The sequence below is a fragment of the Papilio machaon genome, chromosome 13 (genome assembly GCF_912999745.1).
Source record: "Papilio machaon chromosome 13, ilPapMach1.1, whole genome shotgun sequence".
Lineage (NCBI taxonomy): Eukaryota > Metazoa > Arthropoda > Insecta > Lepidoptera > Papilionidae > Papilio > Papilio machaon.
This window is the reverse complement of record NC_059998.1, coordinates 226,565-245,748: the sequence shown is the minus strand read 5'-3', so window position 1 is coordinate 245,748 and position 19,184 is coordinate 226,565. Positions and strand designations below refer to the sequence as shown.

At 53.5% G+C, this 19,184-nt stretch overlaps 2 protein-coding genes across 2 annotated transcripts; one reads left to right on the top strand and one right to left on the bottom strand.

The window, feature by feature from the left end:
• The first annotated feature begins 239 nt into the window (after window positions 1-239).
• On the top strand, window positions 240-4,831 carry LOC106710279 (GATOR complex protein MIOS-B). The gene is made up of 17 exons (XM_045680631.1): window positions 240-500; window positions 637-831; window positions 923-1,072; window positions 1,254-1,406; window positions 1,509-1,701; window positions 1,783-1,885; window positions 1,960-2,113; window positions 2,181-2,356; window positions 2,428-2,521; window positions 2,622-2,757; window positions 2,854-3,053; window positions 3,177-3,331; window positions 3,418-3,556; window positions 3,640-3,778; window positions 3,850-4,078; window positions 4,150-4,376; window positions 4,449-4,831. Exons 1-17 carry the CDS (start codon window positions 368-370, stop codon window positions 4,519-4,521), a joined length of 2,649 nt encoding a protein of 882 aa, XP_045536587.1. The 5' UTR covers window positions 240-367; the 3' UTR covers window positions 4,522-4,831.
• Window positions 4,832-6,221: 1,390 nt separating this feature from the next.
• LOC106710381 (structural maintenance of chromosomes protein 1A) lies at window positions 6,222-19,148 on the bottom strand. The gene is made up of 25 exons (XM_045680428.1): window positions 18,945-19,148; window positions 18,550-18,670; window positions 18,320-18,419; window positions 18,084-18,232; window positions 17,784-17,952; window positions 17,470-17,682; window positions 17,008-17,259; window positions 16,616-16,774; window positions 16,329-16,436; window positions 9,701-10,074; window positions 9,449-9,623; window positions 9,244-9,366; window positions 9,000-9,131; window positions 8,854-8,919; window positions 8,637-8,770; window positions 8,443-8,564; window positions 8,185-8,366; window positions 7,980-8,102; window positions 7,793-7,902; window positions 7,560-7,704; window positions 7,379-7,483; window positions 7,220-7,294; window positions 6,965-7,143; window positions 6,505-6,682; window positions 6,222-6,310 (listed from the first exon to the last, which is right to left on the bottom strand). Exons 1-25 carry the CDS (start codon window positions 19,054-19,056, stop codon window positions 6,251-6,253), a joined length of 3,666 nt encoding a protein of 1,221 aa, XP_045536384.1. The 5' UTR covers window positions 19,057-19,148; the 3' UTR covers window positions 6,222-6,250.
• Window positions 19,149-19,184: the final 36 nt, after the last annotated feature.

Below are 19,184 nucleotides of genomic sequence, written 5' to 3'. Positions count from 1 at the left end.
AATAAAATAGTAGCTGGACGACGAAAGTCCTCCCGACTGTTAAACATGTTCGTTCAGCCAGATTCAAAATAAAACAGTAAGTTTTAATTTAATTTAGGAAATTAAAAAATACATTTATATTAAAAATAACAGAAGTAACATATTTATTGAATTATTTTAAAAACCTTGAGCATTTTATATGAGAAACAGAACGTTATAATAATGTTTTCAAATTTTCTAGTTATCAATGTCAATTTTGACAATCAACTTAATCTATAAAAAACTGATCAAAACATACAAAATAGAATAGAATTATGATAGAAAAATAAATTTTGATCGAAAATATTTGGTAAATCAGAAAGTATAATAAGTTCTACCTCTGTGTTTGATGGAAAACATGTCCGGAACAAAATTAGACATTCTCTGGTCACCGGTGCACCATGATAAATTTATTGTTTGGGGTCCTGACATAACCTTATATGAAGTTGCAAAACTTACAGAAATTGAGAAGAAAACAACATGTATGTAAATAGAGATCTAAAACATTTATTTATTTAATTTCTCTGTAACTAGTACATTTTATTGTTTGTTCTTTTTTTTCCGTAGTAAACACATCATATTTGTACTTTGTTTTTTCTCAGTATTTTGTTTTTGTAGTTAGTCAGATATCGTCAACGCGAGGGGCGACAGTGTTGGCATCGCAGAGCGCTAGCGGTGTACGCTGTGTGGACATCAGTGCTATAGCTGATCATCCTGACCTGTTGCTTGCACTGGGACATGTCAGTGGCAGAGTTACCCTTGCCAGCATCAAACAGACATATGATCCATTAGGACTCGTCGGAAGAGAGTTTGGTAAGAATAATTTATTATATTTAATTTTAATCTACTTTATTACTTTGCAATAAATTGTGAACTGTACAGATATTTTAATTATTTTTACTAGTGCCCAAATATGGACGTCCATGTAATGGGTTGTCATGGAGTCATGATGAGACCAATCTCATAGCGGTGGCATTGGACAAACACCGCAGTGACAACTGTATTCAAGTTTGGGATGCAAACAGATCTTCTGTGTCAACTGATGAATTTACAGGTACACATGAAATTTAAGTTATAGGAGCTGAAAGAATAATCAATTTAGAAAACATTCAAATATTTGTTTTTCTATTTTAGTTCATATTTTAAGCAAGGCTACACAATCACTTTAAATTATTATTTGAAATTTAGCCATCATAAAATAGACATAGTAATTCACTTTCATTGTATTTACTCAGAAAACACTCCAGCACTTCAATCAGAGCCTGCGCGGCCCATTGCTGAGCTGGCCTTGTCAGAGACTGCTCACAGTGTGGCCTGGACTGATCTCGGGAACCGCACTCTTGCTGCATCCATGAATATGAAGCATATAAAGATTTATGACCTAAGAGGTAAATGATAACTTTACATAAAACTTATTGGTATTCTTAGGGTCCACAATGACCTTTACATGTTGTTGTAATTTTATGACTGTAATTGCTCTGTAATGTCAGAGCAGAGCGGGACGGCTGTGGGCGTGGCGACGAGCCGGCAATGCCTGGGAGTGTGCGCGGCGCGGCGCGGCTGGCAGCTGGCGTCGCGCGGCGAGGCCGGCGTCTGCGTGTGGGACGCGCGCGCGCTCGCCCGCCCGCTGCTCACACTGCCCTGCGCTCGCCCGCCTCGCAAAATACAGTGGTGTCCCACGAGGTTCAGCCTGCGTCCAGAGATACTTTTCTTACTTTGTTATGTGTAAGGAATAGATCATAGTAATTAATGTAATGTTCCTAGACGAAACCTTCTGATGTCGCTGCAGCGCGACTCCAGCACGTTGCGCCTGCACGACATACAGCACGCGCAGGAGTACAGATCATCACAATCAGTCGATAGTTCAGTATGTATCTCTTAAACTCGTTAAAACTGCTCGTGGTTTATCGAGTTGTGTAAATGTAAGGGCGCGTGTGTCAGATGTCTGCGACTCCGGCGCTGGAGGAGACGGAGGAGGGCGGGGCGCGCGGGCCGAGCGTGCTGGAGCGCGATGTGAGCCCCGCCGCGCAGCCGCTCGCCGCCTTCTGCTGGCACCCCGCGCACGAGGCCCGACTGCTCGCGCTCTGCCTCTCCGGTACGCGTCTCGTACCCGCGTCGTACAAATGGGAATGGCAATGATGATGATGATGTGTGTGATGCAGGCGGCGTGGTGGAGTACACGGTGTGCGAGCGCGTGACGCTGGCGTGGGGGGCGCGCGGCGGGCTGGTGTGGGCGGGGGGCGGAGCGCTGCGGCTCATGCGGGACGACTTCTACGGCGCGCTGCAGGACGTCTCCCATCGCATGCAGCGCCGCGCCGCCACCGACTACGGCCTCAAGGTACGCGATACTAGACGTTAAATATTACTATTGTAACTTACGCCGTGTTAAATGTTTGTTTTGCTCGTCAGCCGGACCTGTGGCAGAACGCAGATCTGGCCGAGGACGAGGCTCTGAGTGGGTTATGGCACTTCCTGGCGCTGAGCAAGTCCTTGGTGGAGGACGGTGAGTGAAATGCGACAGTAGAAATTGTAGGATTCTATTTTTTGTTTGATTTCTAAATGTTATTATTAGTATCGTTATGCGAGCACAACGCGTGTGTCAGGATGCTTCCGCAACAGTCCGTGGAAGTTGCCGGGCGTGCGCACAGTGCTGCGCGCGCCGGGCGACGGCGGGTACCGCTCCGAGGCCGTGCCGCTGCTGCTGCCCGACATGCCCAACCGCAAGGTCACCGTATACAGGTCTCGCACCCGCCCTTCGCCCTTTCACTTCACTCCACTCCTCTACTTGACCGTTTCGATAATTTAAAGTAATATTTGCCGGTGACGGTGCATCAGGAGTGCGGAGCGCACTTGCGCGCTGCAGCTGTGCGGGTGGGGCTGGGGCTGGGAGAACGCGGGCGTGGGCGTGGAGCGCGCGGAGGCGGAGGGCACGCCCTGCCGCGCCGCCGCCCTCGCCGCCTTCCATCTGCGCACGCGCACTGCGCTCGACGTGCTGTCGCGCGCGCAGGAGCCGCGTCTGCGCGTCGCTGCACTCGGTACTATATTCTACAACCATTACTGTTTATATATAAACTTCTTTTTGACGGAGATTTTATTTAACAATGTTTTTATAAAACCTTATGAAATCGCAGTAGTTGTCATAGAACGTGTAACTTTAGCGCTGGCGGGTCCGGGCGCGGACGAGCGGCTGTGGCGCGACGCGATGAGTGCGGCGGCACCCGCGCTGCCCGACGCCTACCTGCGGGCGCTGCTGCACTTCCTGGCCGCCACCGCCAGCGCGGGCGCAGCGCAGCCCGACCTCAGCGCCGTGCTCGTGAGACCCGACCTATGCTCCTAATGACATCGGAACAAACGCATCCCTATATCGAGGATGATTAATAAAGTGTTCGATGCCAACAGAACGAGACGGAGATGCGGCTGGAGGACCGCGTGGCGTTCGCGTGCATCTTCCTGCCGGACGGGCGGCTGCAGGAGTACGTGCGGGCCACTTGCGACGCGCTCACCGAGCAGGGCGACCTCGCCGGCATCCTGCTCACAGGTCGCGCACTGTCACACTCGCAACTGTACGTCGCCGACTGCGCGCGAGTCGCGGTCAAGTAATGTGTGTGTGCGTGTGCGCAGGCGTGAGTCCGGAGGGCGTGGCGCTGCTGCAGCGCTGGGTGGAGGCGACGGGCGACGTGCAGTCCGCGGCGCTGCTGGCCGCGCGCTGCTGCCCCGCAGACCTGCTGCGCGACCGCCGCGTCTCCGCCTGGCTCGAGAGGTGAGCCGAGGACGTCGGCTCGGCCGCGTTACTATCGCGACCTCCGCCTGAACCTTTCCTCTGTTCCGCAGCTACCGCACGCTGCTGGACAGCTGGCGCATGTGGTGGGCGAGGTGCGCACTGGACACGTGCGTGTGCGCGTGCGCGGGCGAGGCGGGGGAGGGCGCGGGCTCGCCGGCGGCGGCGCGGCGCGTGGGCGTGGCCTGCAACTACTGCGGCAAGTGCGTGGCCGCGCCCGCACACAGCGCCCGCCCGCGCGCCGCACTCGCGCGCCTCCCGCCGCCCGCCAACAAGATGAAGGTGCGCGCTGCTCCTCCTCTGTACGGAGATGTGTTCGCGTGTTTCTCTCTGCTGATCTCTTGTCGCAACAGATATCGTCGTGTCCGAACTGCCGCAAGCCGCTGCCGCGCTGCGGCGTGTGTCTGCTGCACCTGGGCACGGGTAGCGGCTTCGTGAGCGTGGGCGGCGTGGGCGGCGGGGTGGGCGGCATCGTGGGGGGCAGCGTGGGCGTGGGCGGGGCGCAGTTCGGCGGCTGGTTCAGCTGGTGCGTGGCGTGCCGACACGGGGGACACGCCGCTCACTTGCTGCAATGGTTCAGGTGAGTGTGGCGACCTAAGTGACAATTTCTTTTACTTTTCATTTGTGACATAAGCCGTGTGTTTGTCATCAGCGAGCACTCTGAGTGCCCGGTGAGCTCGTGCTCGTGTCGCTGCAGTTCTCTGGACCCGCCCGACCAGCTGTAGCCGCGCTCACAACGAGCCCTCGCAAACTCTACACGTACACCTTAATTAGTGTTTTAAAGTTCACATTTTGAAAATTATGAAAATGACAGCGTCGATGCCCAATTACGTGTATAAATTCTTTGACAAATTTGTGTTCATGTGAAAATCCGAATAATGTATTGCATAATGTCAGTCAACAAACTGCTCGCATTCTATTCGCTCAAACATCATAAAATTACGTTAAGAACTACTTTCATTTTCAATTCTCTTACTTCATTTTGACATATTTGAAAAGTCTACGATAGAACCTATCGCAGGGCTTTAAATTCGTGTCAATTGATTATTTTCTGAGGAGTCGTAAGTGGATTATTATTTAAGTTATTGAATACTCAAGATTTGACTAGTTAACATTAATGTTGAGGCAACGCTGTGTGTGACACGTGCCTTTATTTGTATGACTATTGAAATTTACTGCCATTTGACTATGTTATAATATGACTAACGGTGACTTCCACTGCCAATACATGTATAGTGAGTGACCCTAACACGAAAATTTCTTAAAATCCTCTTGAAATCGTCAACGTCAATTGAATCAAAATTATTATGAGATTTTTGTTGTATTTTACACCAATACTTTTGTCCATGACGAAAAAACGACGATTATCAAAAATATTCGTGCTAGGCCCACAGTACAAATACATATAACTGCTTCTTTAAAACAAGACTCACAAAATGTATTTAAGCAAGTGTTTTTGAAACTATGTCTTTTTATTGTTTTTCATGATATTTTCTATGTCCATGAAGGTTTTACATATTTTTTTGACAAAACTAACCGCGATAGTATCGCCTCCCTCATCGGGACATATATCCTTGTTTTTATTTCTACTATGAAATGATATAACGCGACTCCTTTTTGACAAATATTTTTTATTGAATTGTTTTTATTATCGCGTGGAAACTGCATTTTCCTATGAAAGTGGAACACTTTTAAAGCATTCAGAAAAGATAATAAGTAATATAAGCATAAGATTTGTATATAAATTGCACATAAGATTAAATTGTTTTTTTTTATAATTTCAAATTATTTTATATCGAATTATGTATATGACAATTGTTACACGTTAATAAGTGTAAAGTAAATGTCTAGGGAAAGTTTGCGTGTGCTGACTGAAACATTTATATAGAAGAAATAGTAGTTTCTACGGTTTTTTTATTTAATGCATTTTTAGCTTCTAATGAAAAAGATTGATAAATATAAGTTTTAAATGACTATTTTGTTTCAAGTATGTTTACAGTTAATGTTCCTAACAATAGAAATATTCGAAATTCGAGTTGTCACTTCGGGAACAAGCGCATTCTTCTGCGCGACGTGCCAACTGAAGCGCCTGCTACTATTACGTAAGCAATATTTTAACACATTCAAATTTTCTCAGCTTTGTACTGACGAGAATGCGCCTTCACTCTACTATATTATAAAATTATGGAGTTGTATATTTTTATAATTATTAAATAATTTGTTTAAAATGTTATTGTTTTATTGAATTATGTATCCTTTTAACTAACCGTAACTCAGCTGTCATATATCACCTCTTTCATTTAAATATTTGCATTTCTTTTGAGATCATTCGAATGTGGGAAGACAACGGGTTTGAAAATAAAACAAACGCCTAAGCTTAATTAATAAAAATATAATAGTTAAAAATGTCATAGACTAATAAAGAGAGGTGAGGCGGGGGCTGCGCAGGCGATGTCAGAGCTGGTAGGGCTCCAGACTGAGCGTGTACACGTCACTCACCAGACAGTCAGCAGGCTGCAACACAACATACATACAAACTATAACAACAACATAAATACATCACAGAATTAACTAATTACAATAGCTTCTAAGTAATGAAAACTACTGAAAATTGTCATTGTCGTATTCGAATAATGGATGAAAATACATTCAAAATGTTTGTATGAGTGAGGTGGGCGTGGTTTGTGACGTTGAGGGGCGTGGCTAACCTCCGAGCAGATGCCGATGAGCGCGTCCGCACATCCGTAGAACTCCTCCTTGAGCGAGATGACGATGGTCTGCAGACTGCCCTTCTTGGAGCGGATGTACGAGGCCACTTTGCCGATGTTGGTGTTGTCTAACGCCGCATCGATCTCATCCAACAAGAAGAACGGCGCCGGCTGGTAGCTGATACACATGAAGACAACTTTCTATTAATTTGTTTTTGCGATACGGAACTCAAACATCTATATATATAAAAGAAAATCGTGTTAGTTACACTATTTATAACTCACGAACGGCCGAATCGATTTGACTGAAAATTGGTGGGCAGGTAGCTTAGAACTAGGAGACGGACATAGGAACTTTTTTATCTTGTGTTCATTTTTTTTATTCCGCGCGTACGGAGTCGCGGGTAAAAGCTAGTTATTGAATAAAGGTTTGTTCTGTGTTCTTCTGTACAGTAGAGACCTGTGTATGGCGAAGAGCAGAGCGAGGGCGGCGACAGTTTTCTCTCCACCGGAAAGGTTGGACATGGGTTGGAAGCGCTTGCCCGGCGCCACACAGTTGTAGTTGATGCCGTCCAGGTACGGCTCCTCCGGGTTCTCGGGGCCCAGGAACGCCTGCGCCGACTGGTTCATTGCCAGCGCCTGCAAATATACACATTTCTTAAATATATCTGTAAATAATAGGGCAGGGCAATAGTTATTTCGTGGGTTATGTTACCTTGTAGATTGCGTCTATCTCGTTGGCGACGTGCTCGAAGCAGTCCACGAACTTGTCGTGGCGCTCCTTCTTCACCTGCAACATGTTACGAGCCACGTTTACATCTGTATCTATATACGAATGTGCATTTCATGGACGTTGAATTATTGATGTTGTGACCTTCTCGAAGGCGAGCTTGGCTTTGTGCGCGCGTTTCCTCGCCGCCACGAACGCCTCGTTGGTCGCGTTCACTTTCTCACGCACTTCGTCCAGTTTTTGCATCGCCTGGAACATTCAAAATTTTATTAATCTGGAGAAATAAATACAATAGTTGTATAAAAATGTGATAGCGATGCAGTACCCGCATGTTGGGCGCCTGTATCTTGTCGACTGTGTTCTGCAGCGTGTTGATGTTCTTCTGCAGCTTGTCCGCTTTGCGCTTCACCTCGTCCGCCTCCTCCAGCTCCTGCAGCGACTCCGGCAGCGACGAGTAGTCCACGCGGATCCTACGCGACACATACACGCACATGTCACGTAAAAACTATTGTACAAAATGTAGCATTATAAAGTATTATGTGTGAGTAGTGTGAGGACCTGGATTCCCGGCGGTACTGCTGCGTGGTGGACATCGAGGACTGCTCAGACTCCGTGTCCGCGGTGTCATCCAGGCTGCCCTCCAGCAGAGGGATTATTATGTCATCGATCTGGAAAAGATCACACGTTTTTAAGACATTCACAGAAAAATGGTCCTTCGAGCGGGATGTATTTCCGTTCATCTCACCTTACACTGGCGCAAAATGTTATGTCGATCGCTGCGTTTGCTCTCTATTTTCGACTCCAAGCTGGAGATCTGTTTCTGTATGCTTTGAATATCTTTTTGAATGTTGGCGAGATCCTTGCGAGCCTGGAATCATCACAAGACATGTTAGATGTTTAATTCCACCATACTTAGTTATACTTGCACTGCGGAGATGTGGGATGCTGACCGCGGCGACGTCGTCGTCTGCGAGCTGCTGTCGGCGCTTGGCCTCCGCGCGGTCCGCCTTCAGCGTCTCCCCGCGGCGCAGCTCGCGGTCGATGTCCTGCCGCTGCTTGGCCTCCGCCTGCCGCCCAGCCTCCAGCTCGTCCTCCGCGTCCTGCACCGTGCGCTCCCACCTGGTCACGTTCTCTGCACACGGACAGACACGCGGTAACACGCAACATCAGTACAACACACTTCACACAATACAAGTGTGCGCACTCACTCTGGGTGTCGCGGGAGCGCTCGAACTCCAAGTTGGAGGCGATGCGGTCCATCTGAGCCTCGAACTCCATACGTCGCTTGGCACGCTCCTGTTGTGCGCGCAGCTCGCGCTCCTCGTACTGTCTGCAGGTGATACAATAGTATTAGCACCTGCATACTGCTCCTGAGGTGACGTCGACTGAGGTACGTGTTGACCTGATGTTGGCGACGCCGATGTCCCTGCAGAAGCCGCGGAAGACGACGTCCTCCACGTTGTTCATGTTCTCCTTCACCTCCTGGATGCGGGCGTCGCGCGCGCGGATAGTGCGCTCTATCTCCTCTATCTGCGGCTGTCGTACAACGGTTCACGTGAATAGAGCGCAACATTTTGCTCAGGCGGAATACTTACACAAATATTATGTACAATACTTACTCCGAACATCTCTATCTTTCTCTCCAACTCCGCCAGCTCTGCGTCCTGCGCTTTGATTTGCTTCAACTGAAATTAAAACACACCGAATGATTCAAGTTTTACAAAAATAACAGATAAAAAATGATATTATTGAAGTTGTATCTCACGGTGGTGTCGCGGTCAGTGATGGCGTACTTGAGACGCGACTCTAGACCTCGTATCTGAGAGTCCACAGTCGTCAGCTCGGACTCTTTGCGGGACTTCTTCATCGACTCTCGGAGCTCTTCCGTCAATTTTTCCTGTAAAATTATAGAATTATTATGAAATTCTGCTTAAAATGCAGGTCTAATTAGTCTCTAGCTAAGTACTTTGTTTATCACAGGCAGATGTGAGAGATGAATGAATGCTTACTTTCTTAGCCTTGAGCTGGGAGAGATGTTTCTCGTCCCAGCGCTTGGCCTTGCGCGCCAGGTCCAGCGAGCCGCCGGAGATGATGCCCGACTTCTGGTAGAAGGTACCGTCCAGCGCCAGCGCCTGCACACAAACAACACTTGTATACCTACACAAGTATGTTCACTAAAGTATTTGTTTGTAGATGTGTGTGTTGTGTACGTACGTCGTATCTGCTGTTCTTGTTGCGGTCGAGGTCGTAGGCGACGCGAGAGGCGTCCTCCGGCGTCTCGCAGACGAGCGCGTTGTTGGTGACGAAGAGCACGGCGCGGTGGATGGCGGGCGGCTCGAAGCGCAGCACGTCGAACAACAACTTTACGTTCTTCGGCTCCTTTATGTCCCTGATGAGAAGCGATTACATGCAAAAACTGCAGACACACTGTATTTAATGAGGCGGAAGTTTCTATGAGCACCAGACCTGAGTCGTTCCCGCAGCGGCTTGGCCTGGATGTAGTCGAGCGGCAGGAAGGTCTCGGGCTCGAGCATGCGCTCCTTGAGCACCTGAATGCAGCGGCGCGCGGTCTTCTCGGTGTCGACGACGATGGCCTCCATGTACTTGCCGAGCACCTTGGTGATGGCGACGTTGTACCGCTTGTGCGTGGGCTGGCACATGTTGATCATGCGGTCGTACACGCCGGGGATCTCGCGCTTGAAGCTCTCCACGATCTCCTGCTTCTTGCGGCGGCGCGCCTCCTCGTGCTTGTCCACGCGCGCGTCTCCCAGCTGCGAGGCCACCTCCTCCAGCTGCGCCTGCAGCTCCGCCGCGCGCCCGCGACACTCGCCCACGTCCGCCTGCAGACACACGCGCACACATCACCTCCCGCACTCGCCCACGTCCGCCTGCAGACACACGCGCACACATCACCTCCCGCACTCGCCCACGTCCGCCTGCGGACACACGCGCACACATCACCTCCCGCACTCGCCCACGTCCGCCTGCAGACACACGCGCACACATCACCTCCCGCACTCGCCCACGTCCGCCTGCAGACACACGCGCACACATCACCTCCCGCACTCGCCCACGTCCGCCTGCAGACACACGCGCACACATCACCTCCCGCACTCGCCCACGTCCGCCTGCAGACACACGCGCACACATCACCTCCCGCACTCGCCCACGTCCGCCTGCAGACACACGCGCACACATCACCTCCCGCACTCGCCCACGTCCGCCTGCAGACACACGCGCACACATCACCTCCCGCACTCGCCCACGTCCGCCTGCAGACACACGCGCACACATCACCTCCCGCACTCGCCCACGTCCGCCTGCAGACACACGCGCACACATCACCTCCCGCACTCGCCCACGTCCGCCTGCAGACACACGCGCACACATCACCTCCCGCACTCGCCCACGTCCGCCTGCAGACACACGCGCACACATCACCTCCCGCACTCGCCCACGTCCGCCTGCGGACACACGCGCACACATCACCTCCCGCACTCGCCCACGTCCGCCTGCAGACACACGCGCACACATCACCTCCCGCACTCGCCCACGTCCGCCTGCAGACACACGCGCACACATCACCTCCCGCACTCGCCCACGTCCGCCTGCAGACACACGCGCACACATCACCTCCCGCACTCGCCCACGTCCGCCTGCAGACACACGCGCACACATCACCTCCCGCACTCGCCCACGTCCGCCTGCAGACACACGCGCACACATCACCTCCCGCACTCGCCCACGTCCGCCTGCAGACACACGCGCACACATCACCTCCCGCACTCGCCCACGTCCGCCTGCAGACACACGCGCACACATCACCTCCCGCACTCGCCCACGTCCGCCTGCAGACACACGCGCACACATCACCTCCCGCACTCGCCCACGTCCGCCTGCAGACACACGCGCACACATCACCTCCCGCACTCGCCCACGTCCGCCTGCGGACACACGCGCACACATCACCTCCCGCACTCGCCCACGTCCGCCTGCAGACACACGCGCACACATCACCTCCCGCACTCGCCCACGTCCGCCTGCAGACACACGCGCACACATCACCTCCCGCACTCGCCCACGTCCGCCTGCAGACACACGCGCACACATCACCTCCCGCACTCGCCCACGTCCGCCTGCGGACACACGCGCACACATCACCTCCCGCACTCGCCCACGTCCGCCTGCAGACACACGCGCACACATCACCTCCCGCACTCGCCCACGTCCGCCTGCAGACACACGCGCACACATCACCTCCCGCACTCGCCCACGTCCGCCTGCAGACACACGCGCACACATCACCTCCCGCACTCGCCCACGTCCGCCTGCAGACACACGCGCACACATCACCTCCCGCACTCGCCCACGTCCGCCTGCAGACACACGCGCACACATCACCTCCCGCACTCGCCCACGTCCGCCTGCAGACACACGCGCACACATCACCTCCCGCACTCGCCCACGTCCGCCTGCAGACACACGCGCACACATCACCTCCCGCACTCGCCCACGTCCGCCTGCGGACACACGCGCACACATCACCTCCCGCACTCGCCCACGTCCGCCTGCGGACACACGCGCACACATCACCTCCCGCACTCGCCCACGTCCGCCTGCAGACACACGCGCACACATCACCTCCCGCACTCGCCCACGTCCGCCTGCAGACACACGCGCACACATCACCTCCAGCACTCGCTACACTCGCCCACGTCCGCCTGCAGACACACGCGCACACATCACCTCCAGCACTCGCTACACTCGCCCACGTCCGCCTGCAGACACACGCGCACACATCACCTCCCGCACTCGCCCACGTCCGCCTGCAGACACACGCGCACACATCACCTCCCGCACTCGCCCACGTCCGCCTGCGGACACACGCGCACACATCACCTCCCGCACTCGCCCACGTCCGCCTGCGGACACACGCGCACACATCACCTCCCGCACTCGCCCACGTCCGCCTGCAGACACACGCGCACACATCACCTCCCGCACTCGCCCACGTCCGCCTGCAGACACACGCGCACACATCACCTCCCGCACTCGCCCACGTCCGCCTGCGGACACACGCGCACACATCACCTCCCGCACTCGCCCACGTCCGCCTGCGGACACACGCGCACACATCACCTCCCGCACTCGCCCACGTCCGCCTGCAGACACACGCGCACACATCACCTCCCGCACTCGCCCACGTCCGCCTGCAGACACACGCGCACACATCACCTCCCGCACTCGCCCACGTCCGCCTGCAGACACACGCGCACACATCACCTCCCGCACTCGCCCACGTCCGCCTGCGGACACACGCGCACACATCACCTCCCGCACTCGCCCACGTCCGCCTGCAGACACACGCGCACACATCACCTCCCGCACTCGCCCACGTCCGCCTGCAGACACACGCGCACACATCACCTCCCGCACTCGCCCACGTCCGCCTGCAGACACACGCGCACACATCACCTCCCGCACTCGCCCACGTCCGCCTGCAGACACACGCGCACACATCACCTCCCGCACTCGCCCACGTCCGCCTGCAGACACACGCGCACACATCACCTCCCGCACTCGCCCACGTCCGCCTGCAGACACACGCGCACACATCACCTCCCGCACTCGCCCACGTCCGCCTGCAGACACACGCGCACACATCACCTCCCGCACTCGCCCACGTCCGCCTGCGGACACACGCGCACACATCACCTCCCGCACTCGCCCACGTCCGCCTGCAGACACACGCGCACACATCACCTCCCGCACTCGCCCACGTCCGCCTGCAGACACACGCGCACACATCACCTCCCGCACTCGCCCACGTCCGCCTGCAGACACACGCGCACACATCACCTCCAGCACTCGCTACACTCGCCCACGTCCGCCTGCAGACACACGCGCACACATCACCTCCAGCACTCGCTACACTCGCCCACGTCCGCCTGCAGACACACGCGCACACATCACCTCCCGCACTCGCCCACGTCCGCCTGCAGACACACGCGCACACATCACCTCCCGCACTCGCCCACGTCCGCCTGCGGACACACGCGCACACATCACCTCCCGCACTCGCCCACGTCCGCCTGCAGACACACGCGCACACATCACCTCCCGCACTCGCCCACGTCCGCCTGCAGACACACGCGCACACATCACCTCCCGCACTCGCCCACGTCCGCCTGCAGACACACGCGCACACATCACCTCCCGCACTCGCCCACGTCCGCCTGCAGACACACGCGCACACATCACCTCCCGCACTCGCCCACGTCCGCCTGCAGACACACGCGCACACATCACCTCCCGCACTCGCCCACGTCCGCCTGCAGACACACGCGCACACATCACCTCCCGCACTCGCCCACGTCCGCCTGCAGACACACGCGCACACATCACCTCCCGCACTCGCCCACGTCCGCCTGCAGACACACGCGCACACATCACCTCCCGCACTCGCCCACGTCCGCCTGCAGACACACGCGCACACATCACCTCCCGCACTCGCCCACGTCCGCCTGCGGACACACGCGCACACATCACCTCCCGCACTCGCCCACGTCCGCCTGCAGACACACGCGCACACATCACCTCCCGCACTCGCCCACGTCCGCCTGCAGACACACGCGCACACATCACCTCCCGCACTCGCCCACGTCCGCCTGCAGACACACGCGCACACATCACCTCCAGCACTCGCTACACTCGCCCACGTCCGCCTGCAGACACACGCGCACACATCACCTCCAGCACTCGCTACACTCGCCCACGTCCGCCTGCAGACACACGCGCACACATCACCTCCCGCACTCGCCCACGTCCGCCTGCAGACACACGCGCACACATCACCTCCCGCACTCGCCCACGTCCGCCTGCAGACACACGCGCACACATCACCTCCAGCACTCGCCCACGTCCGCCTGCAGACACACGCGCACACATCACCTCCAGCACTCGCTACACTCGCCCACGTCCGCCTGCAGACACACGCGCACACATCACCTCCAGCACTCGCCCACGTCCGCCTGCAGACACACGCGCACACATCACCTCCAGCACTCGCTACACTCGCCCACGTCCGCCTGCAGACACACGCGCACACATCACCTCCAGCACTCGCCCACGTCCGCCTGCAGACACACGCGCACACATCACCTCCAGCACTCGCCCACGTCCGCCTGCAGACACACGCGCACACATCACCTCCCGCACTCGCTACACTCGCCCACGTCCGCCTGCAGACACACGCGCACACATCACCTCCAGCACTCGCTACACTCGCCCACGTCCGCCTGCAGACACACGCGCACACATCACCTCCCGCACTCGCCCACGTCCGCCTGCAGACACACGCGCACACATCACCTCCCGCACTCGCCCACGTCCGCCTGCAGACACACGCGCACACATCACCTCCAGCACTCGCCCACGTCCGCCTGCAGACACACGCGCACACATCACCTCCAGCACTCGCTACACTCGCCCACGTCCGCCTGCAGACACACGCGCACACATCACCTCCAGCACTCGCCCACGTCCGCCTGCAGACACACGCGCACACATCACCTCCAGCACTCGCCCACGTCCGCCTGCAGACACACGCGCACACATCACCTCCCGCACTCGCCCACGTCCGCCTGCAGACACACGCGCACACATCACCTCCCGCACTCGCCCACGTCCGCCTGCAGACACACGCGCACACATCACCTCCCGCACTCGCCCACGTCCGCCTGCAGACACACGCGCACACATCACCTCCCGCACTCGCCCACGTCCGCCTGCAGACACACGCGCACACATCACCTCCCGCACTCGCCCACGTCCGCCTGCGGACACACGCGCACACATCACCTCCCGCACTCGCCCACGTCCGCCTGCAGACACACGCGCACACATCACCTCCCGCACTCGCCCACGTCCGCCTGCAGACACACGCGCACACATCACCTCCCGCACTCGCCCACGTCCGCCTGCAGACACACGCGCACACATCACCTCCAGCACTCGCTACACTCGCCCACGTCCGCCTGCAGACACACGCGCACACATCACCTCCAGCACTCGCTACACTCGCCCACGTCCGCCTGCAGACACACGCGCACACATCACCTCCCGCACTCGCCCACGTCCGCCTGCAGACACACGCGCACACATCACCTCCCGCACTCGCCCACGTCCGCCTGCAGACACACGCGCACACATCACCTCCAGCACTCGCCCACGTCCGCCTGCAGACACACGCGCACACATCACCTCCAGCACTCGCTACACTCGCCCACGTCCGCCTGCAGACACACGCGCACACATCACCTCCAGCACTCGCCCACGTCCGCCTGCAGACACACGCGCACACATCACCTCCAGCACTCGCTACACTCGCCCACGTCCGCCTGCAGACACACGCGCACACATCACCTCCAGCACTCGCTACACTCGCCCACGTCCGCCTGCAGACACACGCGCACACATCACCTCCAGCACTCGCCCACGTCCGCCTGCAGACACACGCGCACACATCACCTCCCGCACTCGCCCACGTCCGCCTGCGGACACACGCGCACACATCACCTCCCGCACTCGCCCACGTCCGCCTGCAGACACACGCGCACACATCACCTCCAGCACTCGCTACACTCGCCCACGTCCGCCTGCAGACACACGCGCACACATCACCTCCAGCACTCGCTACACTCGCCCACGTCCGCCTGCAGACACACGCGCACACATCACCTCCAGCACTCGCCCACGTCCGCCTGCAGACACACGCGCACACATCACCTCCCGCACTCGCCCACGTCCGCCTGCGGACACACGCGCACACATCACCTCCCGCACTCGCCCACGTCCGCCTGCAGACACACGCGCACACATCACCTCCCGCACTCGCCCACGTCCGCCTGCAGACACACGCGCACACATCACCTCCCGCACTCGCTACACTCGCTCACGTCCGCCTGCAGACACACGCGCACACATCACCTCCCGCACTCGCTACACTCGCTCACGTCCGCCTGCAGACACACGCGCACACATCACCTCCAGCAGTCACATCTCCTGTCTGATGGTGACATGCAGCCACACCTACCTGTAGCTCGGCTCTCAGTCTCCTCTGCTCCTCCAGCGCCTGCTCCGAGCTCTTGATGTGCTCGTTCAACTTCTCCACTCGCTTCATTGCCTCATTCCTCTCGTGACCCTGCTCGTACACATCGTACATTACAATTGTTGTTAGTTGTATTGTCTTCTTTTCTCTTACTTATTTAAAAAGTCAAAAAAATTAACAGATTGCAAGATTTTACTGGATTATTGAAAATAATGTAAAGAGTAACTGCACTTCCTGAACCTCTATAGAGTATTGTGATAGAAGTGAGGTACCTTCTGGCGGTGCTTGTTCTCGACCTCGCCCTTGCGACGCATCTCGTTGTCGAGGCGGTCCTGGTCTGCTTTCTGCTCGCGGTTCACGGAGTCCAGCTCCTGCAGGTAGCGCGCCGCCTGACGAGACGCCTCCATCTTCAGCTCCTCGTACTCGCGAATCTGCAGCGAACATAAACACGACATACACATTTAGTTCCATCTTTTTGTTGAATGTTTGCAAAATAACTTACAGCAGCCATTCAATACCGCTAAATATTAAAATTGATTACTCGCTGATCAAGTTACGACAGTGAAACTGAATCGAACTTTAATCAAAGCGTAAAGTCGGTGTTTTCTATTGCAGACGACGTTTCAATTATCAACATCATGAGGAAAGCTAGATGTTATACTACCTGAGCTTCCTCTAGATGCACATCAGCTCTGCCGCTGTGGTTGGTGCCGAGGATGGTCTGCTCCCAGGCGGCTTTCTGCTCCTCCACCTGGCGCAGCTCCTCCTCCAGCTTCCTGATGTCGGTCTGGTGCGCCTCGTGCGCCTTGCGTGCCTGCTCCAGAGTCTTTAAAGCGCTCTCCAACTTTTTCTGCGTGTGAGTGACGCGCTCCTTCGCTTTTATGAATGTCGGCCGCTTCTTAGATACTTCTGCTTCCTAAAAATCGAAAATAATTTCAGTTCTTCATCTTTTTATTTGAAAAATATTACGTCAAAGAAATTTTTATGTTTATCTGTACATCCCGCTATTATAAAGTTTACCATTTTCTCATTAATAAATTATTAAATGTTAGTTTTAATTAAAATACATGATCCATTATTATGACATACGCAAAATGTAAAAAGTTGTAAAAAAACAACAACATACCACTTCTCTTATGTCCTGTTCTATTTTAGCGAGTTCCCTCTGCACAGTGCCTGCTTCTTTCTTCTTCTCTTTAAGAGCATCCTCTGCCTTCTGTCGCTTCTTCTCTACCTTGGTCAACTCATTCTGCTTGTGCTGAAGGTCCTCTTCAAGGGACTGTATCTCTTTCTCATTATGATATAAATAAAATAGTTGAAGTTCTACTTTTTGCTCTTGCTGCAAAGTAAAGAAAATAAAACATCAAAATTGCTCTATTTAAACACATGCACAGTTTTGTTGCCATGGGTACATTTTTTATATTTGAGGTGTGTTCTTACCAACTCCTGTTTAAGACGTGTATATTTCTCCGCTTCTTCTTTCTCAAACTTTGCCTCTTTACGTTCTGCGGCGACTCCCTTCTTCTTCTGATATGAGAACTGCGCCTCCTCGTCAGCTCTGTTTACTTCTGCTCGGCACGCTTCATATTGTTCCTTTAGTACTCCAGATCTTAAAGTTAAATATGTATTTAATTTATTGTAGTAAATAAAATAAAAATAGCACCATTTGCAAACTACTTTGGATTCTGTATGTTTTCGTTGTTGTATATCAAAACACACAAACAATGTAAAACATCTTACCCACTAATTTCTTCAAAAAGTGCAGTTCTCTCCTTTGGGTTTTTCATAGCAATAGATTCAACAGCTCCTTGGAAAACTAAGAAGTTCTTGGCCTTTACGTTAATACCAAGCTTCTCTAGCTCACTTAGATACTGGCTGACAGACACGGACTACAGTAAAATAAACATTTTATATTGTAATTCAATAACTACCAAAAATACAACAAATAATTGATTTAAAAAAGAAAACCAATCTACCTGTCCATCAATCTTATGGTCCGAGGATTGTCCTATTACAGATCGCTGGAACTGCTTTGTGGTCATGTCTTCCAGAACAAATGTTGCTGTCACTGATGCACTATCAAAATAAATTTATACATTAGTAAATTTATTCCTTAGACTTCTATTGTGTAAACTGTACTTATCCATTTTTTTAACAAAGTAATTTTGCTAAAATTTATAGTGCTACCTATAAATAATGTAAATACCTTCGTGACACAGGTTTGTTGATAGAAGCACCATGTATCAAGTCACTGAGTCGTTTCACTCGGAGTAGAGAAGTTTTTTCGCCCATAACAAAACTTACAGCATCCATAAAATTTGATTTTCCTAGAAATAAAGTTATTTATTACTTCAGAGTAAAGCAGTAATTCCTATAACTATACAATGTTGTTCAAGAATTACTTTGGAATGTTTTTTCTATCCTTACAGTTATTTGATGTGTTTGCAACCGATATCTACTACCATTGAAATTGATACACACTTTCATACTTTTTCTGCTCTAATGTACTACTCACCGTTCATCGTTCATATTTATTAGATTGCTGACGAGTTAATGTAAAGATCTGATGGCATTAAAGATCTGAAATATTGTAATACATACCTGAACCGTTCGGACCAACAACGGCAGTAAAAGATTTCAGAGGTCCTACACGGTGCTGACCCCGGTAGGACTTGAAATTTTCCATGTCAATATACTTTAAAAACGCCGGCATTATTACATTACAAATTATTCATTGAAAAATAACAATTACTGAACTCTCAATTCCACAATAACAATGAAGCGAAAAGCGCCAAACATTCACCCACTGACAATGTCAAGACAACTGTCATCGATGCACAG